The 13,828-nt window shown below is 44.5% G+C and overlaps 1 protein-coding gene across 29 annotated transcripts in view; it reads left to right on the top strand.

Moving 5' to 3' along the window:
* The window catches only part of OSBPL3 (oxysterol binding protein like 3), a 170,808-nt gene that overhangs the window by 136,765 nt on the left and 20,215 nt on the right, over positions 1-13,828 (top strand). For all 29 annotated transcript variants that reach the window (XM_070615994.1, XM_070616004.1, XM_070615991.1 and 26 more), the window contains 2 exons: positions 1,600-1,737; positions 12,279-12,342. In XM_070615994.1, the coding sequence (XP_070472095.1) occupies positions 1,600-1,737; positions 12,279-12,342 (202 nt within the window). The remainder of the gene's footprint in view (positions 1-1,599; positions 1,738-12,278; positions 12,343-13,828) is intronic.

The raw sequence follows: 13,828 nt of genomic DNA, 5'->3' as shown, positions 1-13,828 counted from the left end.
CTAATGATAATAAGAGTAGGAGAGAAAAACAAGCTGGGTGTTTTGGGTTCGTTTTGTTTTTTTCCCTTCTTTGTTACCGTTCCCCAGAGAACTTCTGCTGAAAAGGGAGGCAAATCGCTTCTAAGGCAAGTGTTGAAAGTTAGCATTTGTGGACAGTCTTTTCTTTAAAGAAAAGGATTGGTTTTGAAGATGAAAATATTCTGAAAGGTATTTCATTCTTGTGGCAATTTAGGGACCCTTGGGAGGTCAGCTGATTGACTGATAGAGTTGACCTTGAGAGGAGGTTTGAGGAAGGGCCTCTCGTTCCAGCACAGACATTAGGAAGGGAAAGTATGGGAAGGCGCTGATCAGGAACGGTCTCCCCTGGGATGTGTTTACTGCTCTGTGGGTCAGCTTCTCTCTCCTGTTGCTCGCTCAAAAGGAGAATGCTTCATTGTGCCTGCTCTCTCCCTCCTTTCTCAAACCAGCGTTATGAATGATACCAGGTTCTTTGATCAATTTCATTGTATTTTAAATACTGAAGGTAATTCTGGGTCAATTCAGCATTCCATACAGACAGTGTGACCTTCATGTTTAATAGGTTACAAACATTTAAGGAAGCAGAGAAAGGAACAGATACCCAGGTTTCAAGAACAAAGACTGAGTTGTACACGCTGAATTGGTTGTTATAAGCTCTCCAACTGCTCTGGAGTGTTCCATAGTGTGAGATATTAAGGTGGGTCCTATTTGCAAAAGGGTAAGAAAAGTTATATAACTAGTGAACATTTACAAAAGGCACTTGGCTTTTTTCCCAATATAAGAAATCTTCATGAAGTCAAGATTGTTACTCCATATTAGAAAGGAAAGTTGCTGTCTCTACTTAGGTTTAATTTTTTGCTGCCCGCCCCCCCTGAAAAGACAGAAAGAATCGTCTATCTCTTTGGTGCCTTGAAAGGGGAGCCGATAAAAATGCCAAGCTCCTCCCAGCGAGGCCCGTGAAAGGATCTTGTCGTTTCATGTTCTCCGAGAGTTTGCCTTTTTGATTTTTCGTTTTTCCTCCCAGAAAAGCAGCATTTTTTTAAAAGGCACTATGCTGTCTCCTATGGCTTGTTGCCCAGGCTCAGGAAATGCCTTTCACAGGTTTTCTTTTGTCAAAATGAGTTTTTAGGTTCCTACAGTATAAAATTAGGCATGGTTAAACTTGGCATGCTTATTCCTGAATTCTGAGGGCAGTTGGGTTTTTTTATGCCCTTCTTGCGCTTCCCCCCCAAAAGCCTTAGTGTGACATCAGGATTCTGGGATATTGGCAGGTCGAGAGGGCCTGGACTCAGCCCAATAGCGCAGAATCAGTGGACTTCACTTGGTAAATAGCATGTCACGAAAGCCGCTCCCAGCTTTTAGGTATCAGAACAAATGGACAGTTTGAAAATGTTTAGTTCCTTGGTCTCTGGGGCCAAATGAACATTATTTAAACCTGCAACTTTAAACCAGAGAGAAATCTTTGGTTCTCCAAAATAAACCATAAAGAGAGAAACAGCTTTATTTCATTCCTGTCTTCCTTTGTAAAAATAAATTTCTCCATGGCAGAGAAATCACACGGTTCTTTCCTCCCTCTCCTAGGTGTACGTGGCCGCCTTTGCCGTGTCGGCGTACGCATCCAGCTACTTCCGAGCGGGGAGCAAGCCCTTCAACCCTGTTCTTGGAGAAACCTATGAGTGTATTCGCGAGGACAAGGGCTTCCAGTATTTTTCAGAGCAGGTGATATGCATGCTTTTGTTTGTTACATACACCCTTTGTCTACTTCCACTGGAGGAGTTGCTCATGCCTCCTATTACATGTGCTTTTGAAATATTTATTTTCCACCTTTCACTGGCTTCGGAGAAACTATGATAATTACAGAGCTTTTACACCAAAGAGAGGGATCGATTTCCCTTCCACTGAAACCTAGCCACCACCGTGAGCATAAAGGCACCAGCAGTCTGAGCCCACGCTGGACCATAGGCATCGGCCATGTCCTTTCTGTTTAAAGTCATAGTGAGAAGAATTTCACGGTGTGAAACATTCCCCAGCCTTTGATCTGGAGGCTTCAAATGTGCATCCTTACTCCTTGACATTGTCATTCGAGAGCATGAACGCCCCCATCAGAATAGGTAGCACTATAAATGCATTATTCTTGATTTTGGTTTAAGAGCAATCATTCATCCATGTATTTATTCAATCCATCAGTATTTCTCAAGCATATACCATGTGCCTGGCATTGTTCCAGGTGCTGGGAGGCTGCACTGGGGTGGAGGCTGGGGGCAGACCAGAATGCCTGTCCTCATCTGATGGATGGACATACTTGATACTCACGCAGCCTGAGTTCCCTGAGGTTCTGTGAGACTGTTCCCACCTAAGAATTAGCGGGGAATGATATTCAGGAACAAAGAGCAGTGTCTCTGGAGCCAGACAGCCTCGGTTCAGATCTCAGCTCTAGCTCTCGCTGGGTTTGTAACCCAGGACAAGTTACTTAACCTCTCTGTGCTTCAAGTTCCTCTTTGAAGTGGAGAAGGTGATGATAGCACAGCCCCCAGATGGCTTTGTGACCGTTACATGAGTTTCTCTCCACAAAGCACTAGAGCAGCATCTGATACGTAAAGTGTTATCTGAGTGTTCACTGTCATTATTGGTATGCGACAGCATCATTAGCAAGAGTGGAATGTTGGGGACATCCAAAATATCTCTCACTAAGGAATCGTTTAGCTAAAATACAGTGCATTGATACTGAAAATAAAAAACAATCCTCTCCCGCCTGGTTAAGGCAGCAGCTGAACGTGTCCACCCCCTGTCTATCCCTGAAAGTCAGCCTAGGAACATTAAACATGATTGCTTCGATACATTTCTTTCCTCCCAATTCTTAGAAAACTGAAGAGAAAGGAGTGGGTTGCTAAAATATTAGTTTTCTTTTTTTTTTTTAAAGATTGGCACCTGAGCTAACTGTTGCCAATTTCCTTCTTTTTTTCTTCTTCTTCTTCTCCCCAAAGCCCCCCAGGACATAGTTGTATACTCTAGTTGTGAGTGCCTCTGGTTGTGCCATGTGGGACACCGCCTCAGCGTGGCCTGACAAGTGGTGCCATGTCTGTGCCTGGGATCCGAACTAGCGAAACCCTGGGCCTCCAAGGTGGAGCGCATGAACTTAACCACTCGGCCACAGGGCCGGCCCCAAAGTATTATTTTTCTTCCTGTCATCTTGCTGCCCTTTTTATCAATGGATTTGCAATATGGGGGTAGAAAGAGAAGGGTGGTGCGGCTAAGAGACTTGTGAGGATGGTACTTGTCCTATAAATGGCAAGCAGTGTTTTCTGAGACTCCAAGGAGAGGGAATCTACGGTAATCCCAGAGCACATTTTCAGCAGCTTTCCCGTTAGAAGCTGAAACGAGAAATGAAACACCAATATTGGGGTGGTAGGGGGTTAAATCAGTAGTTAAAGGGATAAGATGATCTGACTCCAATTCAACCGGGTTATTTAACTACTAAACCTAGAAAGGAATGAGAATAAATGAAAATATAATTTGGTTACCATGGTATTATATGCACTCATGTGAAAAAATAAAGGCCAAAAATAGCCCGAACTACAGCGGACACTCAGGACGGGATGAATAGGCATAAGAAAAGAGTAGCAACGTGAGCTTGTGTGAAGCCAAGCTTCAATCCCGTGAGCCCCTGACGGGGCAGGGCCGAGTCAGGATCTGCTTGTGTGTCTGCCCTGGTGGGCTGGAGGGAGAAGGCAGAGCTCCTGGGCGCGGGTGCACAAAGCCGGAAAGAGCATTACATAACTTAGGCTTCAGTTCCATGACACAGATCCCAGAGAAATAAGCAAGAAACAGATCCAGTCATTGTTCGTAGCACGGGCTGCGCTGGGCGGAATGCAGACCTGCTGTCAAATCCTAACCCACTGCGTCCTCTACGTGTGGCCCTGTATAAGCTACTTAACCTGTCTGAGCCTTGGTTGTTTCCTAATCTGTGAAATAGGAATGATGACACTTAGCTCATAGGCTGCAGGATGGCTTAAGTGAAGTAAGACACTGATAGATACAGTACTTGCCCTGAGGATGGTAACCACTCAGAACACGGTTACTGCTCTTACATATAGAGGCAACTTTTAAAATGCTGTTTAATAGAGAGTGTTAAGAACAGTAAGAGGAGTGTTGAAATAAGATACACCACATCTACTCTACTAATTCAAGTGGTTTGAAGGGGGCATAATGTTACTGGTGAGCCTCTGACGGAAGCCAGCCATCAGACAGCCAGGAGTCCTCACAGCTGGCTTTACCATGGGAATACCATCAGTGCCACCTCGTCTATCTGGAATTTAGCCTTATGGCCTCAGATAGTTGGTTCTTTTAATACACCCAAGAATGGATGAGTCTATCAGGGATAGATTCACACTAGCTAAGCTTACAAGAGACTGACATATAAACTTGGATGCTACTATATGCATCTACTATGAAAAATAGACTTGCCACGGCGATCAGAAAGCTTTGGTCAGTATGACTAGGCCTGCTTTCCCCATAGATAGATTACTTGGAAAGCCAAACTGTGATCATCAGGTGAGTGTACCATGAGATGGAGAGGGGGCTGTTCGATTTGAGGTGCTAGGCTGCCCACTGCCCCAGGAGTGGAAAGGGTTTTGGCCAGGGCCTTCCTCCTCCTGAATCACAGGAGACAACAGTTCAGCCTCTCCCACTCCCTCCCCCACCCTTGTTGTTGATGCTGACCAGCTGAGCCGTTGTGCATGAAGGCCTTCTAATGGCACATGTCTAAAGAGAGCGCAGGAGCGTTTAGTCCATTTCATCCTAGTACCTGCCAGTGTGGCTTTTTCTGCCTCTGGCCCAGGAGACAGTCTACCTTTATGGAGACAGCACGACTCTGCCCTCGTCCATCACGTGTGGGTAACATGCTTCAGCTCCCAGGTTTGCGGCTTCTTTGCTTTCTCATACCTCTCTACAGTGAGCAGAGGTTACTGAATGACGAGTCTAACAAACTGGGCAGGACCCCACATTAACCTTTTGGGTGGAATTTTATTGTAATGGGAACGTTGATGGAAATCAAATCTCCAAGTGAAGGATCTGGAAAGAAACAAGGGTAATGGCCTTTCTGCTGAGTTTTCCAGACAGGAGAGTCGAGTGATATGAAAAGGGATGTCTGTTCCTTTTTTCCAAGGCCCTGGGTTTGGTGCGTCCGGGTTTGGGTGGGTGTGTGGAGGTTTCAGGTGGTCAGCGGCCAGGGCAGCTGAAGGAATGGCGCTTCACAGAGCTCAGCTACATTGCAGCTTGCCCCTCTGTATTGTTTCTCATCTGAGAAACTCGAAACACAGTATCAGAAGGACTCCTGCAGGCGGAAACCAGAGGGAGCATTTGCTGTTCATATTTTCCATATAACAATAAAGTATTAGGTTTGCAGAGTGCTTTATGCTTTTCTAATTTGTACGGGATCTTATTTGATCTTCAAAATACCCCCTGTGTGGCAGGCGAGGCGAAGGAAACTGAGGCCTAAAACATTAGTTAGGGCCCCTCACCTGACACCCTGTTTCCATTCCGGGGTCCTCTTTCCCTCACCGTTTTTGGGGTCGCTCGTATAGGTTTAGTTACTGTGCTCAGAGCAGCGTGGGCTGCCGATGTGAAAATAGCCTTTTGTATACTGTTCAGTTTATGGGATTTTGCCTGTCATTGTCACTTAAACCTTTTATCCTCTGAACTCACTTGGGACTTTGTTCCAAGCTCCCGTTGTGGGCTGGGGAGTGGCCTTTGTGAATGAGGAGCATTCAGGAGTGGATCGTAAACATTCCTGTGAGATGTGCTCACCTCTGGCTCTTCCACGCTCTCAGGGGAGGAGTTTCTATTCTGCCAAGAAATATGATTCAGCCTTGGCTTTCTAAATGAGCCCCGAGACGGGGGAGTTCAGAAAGAAGCGGCTTCCTTTCTCTCTCAGGGCCTGAGTATCCTGCTGGCAGGTTGTTCCTCGCTTGGCTCTCCTGCTGCCTGGCACAGAGCTGACACGCTGGTCGGGAGCTTCATCAGGGACTGGGGGCGTCAGAAACTCATTTCAGTGAGCTCTGCTCTTTTTGTACCTTTAGGAACGGCTTGGTGTCTAAAGGACCTGCAGTTAAGCTCTTATCTAAAAGTAGCTTTTCTTAATTAACTGGAACTTCCATGGTCAAATCGCTGTTCAGACCATTTTAACCATTTACCCCCCCAGCCACATGCTCCTGAGAGTTTGTGACAGAACAGCTGAACGGAGTTATTGCAGGTTACTAAAATGTAAGAGATTCAGATGAAGTCTTTTTCCCTTTGGTCTGTGGGCCCAGCCCTTCCTCCTTTTCTGCTACTTATCTGGAGAATTCTGAACACACATTCTCGCACAGGCTTGTAAATACCATACCTATCACTTCCCAGCTTGCAGACTAGTCACCACTCTGAATAGTTCTTTTATCTATAAGTAGGCAGAGTTATTTACTGCTGCATAAAGTGGCCTCTTATTGAGAGACGTTATCAGAGGGGAAATTCAAGCTGCTCAAATAAAACTAGCAACAAATCACTATAAGGCGAATGACCAGAGCTGCTCCATTTCTAGGTCAACACTTATTGTGGTTTTGTTTCTGTTTCTCTGCAAGAAGCCATGTTTATCAAATAAGTGATTAACTCTGAACATAGGAGAAGAAAAAATAATTGGCAGCTGCATTCTCCCCAATATCAGGGTAGTATCCTGGGCGTCATCCTGAATAGCTCTTGCTCTCATAGTCCGTGTCCTATCCGTCAGCAAATCCTGGGATCTTTCTTCAGAAGCCTTTCTTCCAAAGCTAGCCATTTTCACTATCTCCCCGACTGGCGCTGCCACCAAGCCCATGCCTCCATAATCAATGACTGGGGTCACAGACTCGTTCACTGGTCTCTAGTTTCCACAGCCAGTTCCTCACCCAGCAGTCAGAGCGATTGTTTTAAGCAGGAGCAACATCTGCTCTAAACTCGCCCGCAACTTCTCAAGTCACTTGGAATAAAATGCCAAGTCCTGACCATGACCCACAAAGCCCTCCAAGATGCCGCCCCCGGACATGCTGCCTCCTCCGGCTCTCACTCATTCAGCTTCAGCCCCTCTGGCCTTTTTGCTGCTCCTGAAACACACCAAGAATTTGCCAGCCCTGGGCAGTGTCTGCATCCTCCGCCTGGGATGCACTTCTCCCAGATATTTGCGTGGTGGACTTCCTCATTTCTGCCCCCGCCACCCTGTCTGGGGCAGCCCTGCCACTCACCGTCCCCATCCTCAGGGTTGCTGTAGTCTCCTTAACAAGTTACTGCTGACAGATTATGTAACTTATTTGTTTATTGTCTGTTGTACCTACTTCCACGCTTTTATAAAATGTAAAGTCCCTGAGGATGACGACTTTGGTTTCTTTTTTTCTCATTTGTCCTCATTGACAAGGACAGTGCCCATCACATTAGAGTTTAGTAATCAGTAGATGTTTGATGAATGCCATGGGAAGAATGGCCACTTGGTCTCTCCCTGGGTGATTTTTCACCTGGAACTTGTCCACTTTTCCACAAGCTACTCTACGCAGTTGGACGCGAGTCAGGAACTAGGAGGATCATTGCTCTTATTTGGCTAGGGTGGAGGGGAAGTGATGGAGATGGGTGCTGAGAAAATAGTCTAAATCGGATTTATCCAGTAGGCTGCCAGTGTCTACTCAGGGGCTGGGTCAGTTCAGACTCAGACGCACAATCAAATGGCTTTCTGTGCCTGCATTAAGAAGTAACGAGGATAGAAACCAAATCCCACACTAACAAAGGCAGGTTAGATTGCGCTCATTATTCTCTACTCCAGTAGATTTTAGAGAGATCGTGCTCAACAGAGATTAAATTATTAACTGTGAATTACCCCTTTCCATGGCATTCAGATTAATCGAACCCTTAGTATAGTCTTTTCCAATTGACTGGCATTCGCTGCTACCTTTGATGCTGGGGTGTGAAGATGACATTGAGAACAGAGGTTAGAATCATAGCATTTTGAAGCCAGAGGGATCCTCAGGCTCATTTTACAGAGAAATAAGTGAGACTCAGAGCGGTTGGGAAGGTCAGACTCAAAAGATTCTAAGTATGAGATGGGACCTTAATGGTGCCAAGGCTCTGGGGAGGGACCAGAGCCCAGCTCTGAGCAGCTGTCGAGGGGCAGCTGGCACCTGAAGAAAAGGGCTTGGGATTTGACATGAGAGAACCTCGTGTTAGAGCGCTGCCCTTGGCGCTAATTAACCGTGTAGCCCTGGACAGCTTCTTTAATTTGTTTCCTAATTTATAAAATAAGGGGAATGAAGACACACGGTTACCATGAGAACTAAGTGGAAATACTACTCATGAAAAATGGCTACAATTTAGCCCCTGCCTGCTCCACACCAGCACATGATCCTGGCACTAGACACGTGTCGTCTGTTTTTAGTTTTCGAAGTCAGTGGTATTAGCCCCATTTTACAGATGAGGTAGCCAAGGCCCGGAGGGCTTAACATCTTGCTCCAGGTCATGCAGCCAGTGGATGATATTGCAGTTAGGACCTAGCTCTGTGGGGCTCCCAGAGCTCTCCCTCGTTCTCTGATACTGGCGCAGCACATGGCAGACGCTCCAGAAATGCTTCATGGATAAACACCTGTTGTGAGGAAATGTTTCAGAGAAAAATAAGGCATGAATTTACTTCCCCTGGAAAGCTTTGTAAACTTCTTAAAGGCAATGTGCACCAAATAAGTCACTCTCAAAGGCCTTCTTAAGCCAGAAAGAAATAAGCAAAATCACTGGTATTTGAATGTTGAGATTTATTCATCAGAAACCATCCTTTGAGCCCATCTAAAGGCACTGTGCTGAGCACTGATTCAGTAAAATGACACAGTTTTAGAAGGTGAAAGTTGCATTTTTATGGGATGTCTGTATACTTTATGATATGATAGGGCCTCTTTTTGTTTTGGAGGAAGATTAGCCCTGAGCTAACATCTGCTGTGAATCCTCCTCTTTTTGCTGAGGAAGACTGGCCCGGAGCTAACATCTGTGCCCATCTTCCTCCACTTTTTTTTATACGTGGGACGCCTACCACAGCATGGCTTGCCAAGCAGTGCCATGTCTGCACCCGGGATCCGAACCGGGGAACCCGGGCCGCCAAAGCGGAATGTGCGCACTTAACTGCCGTGCCACCTGGCCGGCCCCATTAGGGCCTCTTTTGTAATTCATGTGGACAATGTATTGATCCCAGTTTTCTGGGATTTAAAATGTCTTCAAAAGAGGTTGTAGTCTTTATATACTGTATTTTGCTTTGATGTTTACATTGGGCCATACCTATAAAATGCCAAATTCTTGATCAAGGCTGTGATCCCTACATTTTTTACTATATTGCTGCTGTGGGAATGAATACAATCTACTTTATAATAATCAACTTTAAAATATGCATAAAATATGTTATGGGGAAGGGGGTACATGCCATAGCTCCTCTCCCACTCCACTGTGAGGAGGGTTGGGGAGGAGTGGAGAGGTGGGGGATGGTATTGGCTTGCCCCGGTTTAGTTTTATATGATCCCAGAGTTTAACAGTTAATACCACTGTTTTCACTGAGAGGCGGTAGGGGGAGAAGGGGAGATGGGGATGCAGCATTTTGTGGTAGAAAATATCTTCAAGGGGTTGGATTGAAAAAGAAGACAATGAAGGAAAGCAGAGAGTGGCATTTTAAGAGTGAGGTTTCTAAGTCAGCGCTTAAGGTGGAAATTGCCCTTAAAAATCATGTAGGCGGGGCTGGCCCCGTGGCCGAGTGGTTAAGTTCGTGCGCTCCGCTGCAGGTGGCCCAGTGTCTTGTTGGTTCGAATCCTCAGCGCGGACATGGCACTGCTCATCAAACCACACTGAGGCAGCGTCCCACATGCCACAACTAGAAGGACCCACAACAAGGAATATACAACTATGTACTGGGGGGCTTTGGGGAAAAAAAGGAAAGAAATGAAAAATAAAATCTTTAAAAAAAAAAATCCTGTAGGCACAGGGAGGGGCCTCTTATTCTTAAGAGGCCTATGGGAGCTAAGACCATCCAAGGGACAGGAAATTTGCATCTCCCACCTCATGTTGGATCTGGGATTTGTGTGCATTGAGACCTGAAAAATACCCACACTATTTAGATCTTTGTCTCTACTTTTCTTTGGGCCAAGCTGGAACAGCTGACATCCTGTCAGTTAAATGTGTTTGTGGCCTGACTCTGGGTTATCCTGTCTCTGCAGTTTCCACCTAGGGGAGTGGCACAGAGTTGGGGTTTTCAAACCATGTTCCTCAGTGCGGCTGAGGGCCCAGAGCAAGGCGAGTGTTCGTGGATTTGTCATCCCGTCTCCCCAGCAGACCTGTTCACCTCAAGCAGGGCTCAGTCTTCTGACTTCTTGATAAGATACGTTTGACAGGTTGGCCCTGTGCTTTAGTGGTTGGGTTCACATACTCTGCTTTGTTGGCCCTGGGGTTCGCAGGTTTGGATCCTGGGTGTGGACCTACTCACTGCTTATCAAGCCATGCTGTGGTGGCGTCCCACATACAAAATAGAAGAAGATTGGCACAGACGATAGCTCAGGGACAGTCTTCCTCACACACACACACACACAAAAAGATATGTTTGAAAACAGGGTGTAGCTGCTTAAAGCAATTTTTTTTTGGAACTTTGAAAACCATTGACGTAAACCAAAAATGCTGGGTTTTACTTCTGTTTCCTCCCTATCAGTGTGTTTGTGAAACATTACCTAATCTTTCTGGTTTTATAGTATTTTATAATATGAAGGCTTTGGGATAAATGCTCTAAATGTAAGACACTTTGCTAAGAACCACCTAAGTAGGAGAAGTTGCTGGAAACACCACTGACAGCATTACTCTGGTTTCACTAGTACTGAATTATAGTAACAGTACATATATTGCTCATGTGCTCCGAGTATTACTGAGATCATGAGGAACTCTCACTGAGGAGCCCTTTTCCCTTTGGCATCTTCATTAGTGAATAAACAGAAGTAATGACCCCAGTGACAAAAGGCAGAGAAATGTGCTACTGTCTCTGTGACAGGGGATTCTTTTTTCTAGAATGTAATTACATATTTACACAAGATATTTTTATCTTGATGAAAAATTGAATAGAAAATTTTGGGAGGGGCCAGCCCTGTGGCGCAGTGGTTAAGTTCAGACATTCTGCTTCGGCAGCCTGAGCTTTGCCGGTTCAGATCCCAGGTGTGGACATGGCACCGCTTGGCAAGCCATGCTGTGGTAGGCGTCCCACGTATAAAGTGGAGGAGGGTGGGCATGGATGTTAGCTCAAGGCCAATCTTCCTCAACAAAAAGGGGAGGATTGGTAGCAGTTAGCTCAGGGCTAATCTTGCCCCTCAAAAAAAATGTTAAAAAAATTTTTTTTTTCGTAGCAGTTAACTAACATTCTTCAATAATTGTTTAGAAGAATTGTTATTCTGTTTTATAGAAACATTTTCCTTTTAAAAAGTTATCTTAGATTGATCTTGTAGATGATTTGACAAGTAGCTGGACTTTGTGGTAGAGCTTTCAAAAGAGTTAAATCTGCTGAGCCAAAGAGCATTTTTGTGTTGCTTAGAAGTAGCATTTAGGGGCCAGCCCCATGACTGAGTGATTAAGTTTGTGCGCTCCACTGTGGTGGCCCAGGGTTTTGCCAGTTCGAATCCTGGTCGCAGACATGGCGCCGCTCATCAAGTCCTGCTGAGGCGGCATCCCACATGCCACAACTAGAAGGACTCACTACTAAACATATACAACTATGTACCAGGGGGCTTTGGGGAGAAAAAATAAAATCTTTAAAAAAAAAAAACAGTAGCATTTAAAAATATTTACTGTTTGCCATCTTGATTCAAACATTTGCAGGTACTTTCGGAATGGCTAATAGAGAATTTGACCTTGGTAGCCAGGGTCAGATTATATGGTTTGTGAGCAGGCAGCCCTTGCGTGTCCCTGTTTTATTTTCACATCTTTCAGAACGAGACGGTATCCTCATCACTTGCCACTTGGCCTGATTTCCCTGAGGCTTCTAGAGGCTTCCATTCACCCTCTGTCTTCCCACCCCTGACAAACTTGAGCAAGTCAGAGCTGACTGTATCAGGAGCACCCTCTTGAGGACAGACGTGGAGGAATCTAAAGAAGTTTTCATCATTAGACACTGCGTTATGTCGCATCTCAATGCAAGGGAAAGAAATGGATTTCATGAGACAGAAAAGTTAATTAATTTTTTGTTCTTTGGCCTTTGTTTCCGTCAGGTCAGCCACCATCCACCTATCTCTGCATGTCACGCTGAGTCTAGGAATTTTGTTTTCTGGCAAGGTAATGTGCTGCTGTATTTGGCCTTCATCATTTTTGGTAATGTTGCAGATTTATTTTGTTCAGAAACTGCTGTAAATGCTTGTTAAGATCCCAAGCGGGCCATGGACTTGGGCCTCTGTGGGAGGCTCTGCACCACTTGGTGTTCTCGCCTCTCCTCTCTGAACGATAACTGATAGCCGTCTGCTTCATAATTAAGGATTCAAGAGGATAATTTAGTTGTTCCCTTTTTTTTAAAATCCTTAATCTTTGTCTGGGCCACCACTATTTACTCCTGTAACTTTTTCTCTATCTCATGCCACAGCCAAGTGAAATACCTCACGTATTTCTAGAAACAGTAAATGTTTACAGTTGTTTGTCAGAGTCTAGACAGCAGAGGGGGTTTTGGCTTTTGAAAAATTTAGATTTGATTTCTGAAATCACATTTTACATTGTTGACTTTTTTTCATTGTTTTTGGGTTGTTGTTCCTACATTCAGTTTACATTTTTGATTCGGAAGAGGATGGGTTGTTCTGAAGAATAAATAAGGCTGCAAATATTTTCTAAATGGATTAATTAATTTTGTTAACCTATTTATTTATTCAAAAGTCAGAATGTACTACTGTAGAAGGAAAATTTGAGCATCCTGGGTTTTCAAGCAGTGAGCACATGTCAGTTTTTAGAGTATTTTTCTCTGTTAACAGTGATATCACCTGATTTGCTGCATTGCCTTAAAAAAGTACAACTATAAAATTTAAATGATATGAAAATAGTTTGTAAAAAATCTCGCTCCCCCACCCCAGTCCCCAGCCACCCAGTTCCTCTCTCTGGAGGCTGTCAAAATTATCTGTTTAGGTTACAAGTACCAGAGTTTCCTTTCTGAATCTTTGCTACTAAAGTTTAGAATTGAAGCTTGATTAGCAACTTCTCTAACTTTCACTGAACTCTCTAGGAATAATTCTCATAAGATCTCTATGCTCTTAGTTGCTAAGGGTCGTTGACCCTGTAAGCACTTTATTAACATTTTTAAGTCGTGTGTTATGTAATGAGAAGAGTCTTCTCAAGGTAGTTCTTATGTGCTCCTTACTCTACTCACAGTTTTCTCCTCAGCTCCCTTCACTTCTTCTCATCAGCCTTTCCCAGGGCAGTCCCACCTATTCCCATAGGCCCATGACTCCCATATCTTGCTTTTTTATCCAACTTGACATTTCTCTACCTTTTAATTAGGTTGTTTAGACTACTTCCATTTATTGTGATTGTTGACGTAGGTGGGTTTAAGTGTGGCCTGTTGGTATTTGTCTTCTGTTTGTTGCATCTGTTTTTTGTTCCCATTTTCCTCCTTTTCTGCTTCTTTTCGACTCAGTACTTTCTTTGACTTCATTCTGTCTCCTTGTTGGCTTATTAGCTGTACTTCTTCGTTTCGTTTTTTAATTGTTACTTTAGCATTCATATTATATATCTGAAATGTATCATAGTTTTTCTTCAAGTAATATTATGGCACTTCATGTAT

The sequence above is a fragment of the Equus przewalskii genome, chromosome 4, assembly GCF_037783145.1.
Source record: "Equus przewalskii isolate Varuska chromosome 4, EquPr2, whole genome shotgun sequence".
NCBI classification, from domain to species: domain Eukaryota; kingdom Metazoa; phylum Chordata; class Mammalia; order Perissodactyla; family Equidae; genus Equus; species Equus przewalskii.
Note: the sequence above shows the minus strand (reverse complement) of the source record. Positions and strands in the feature narration are given on the sequence as shown.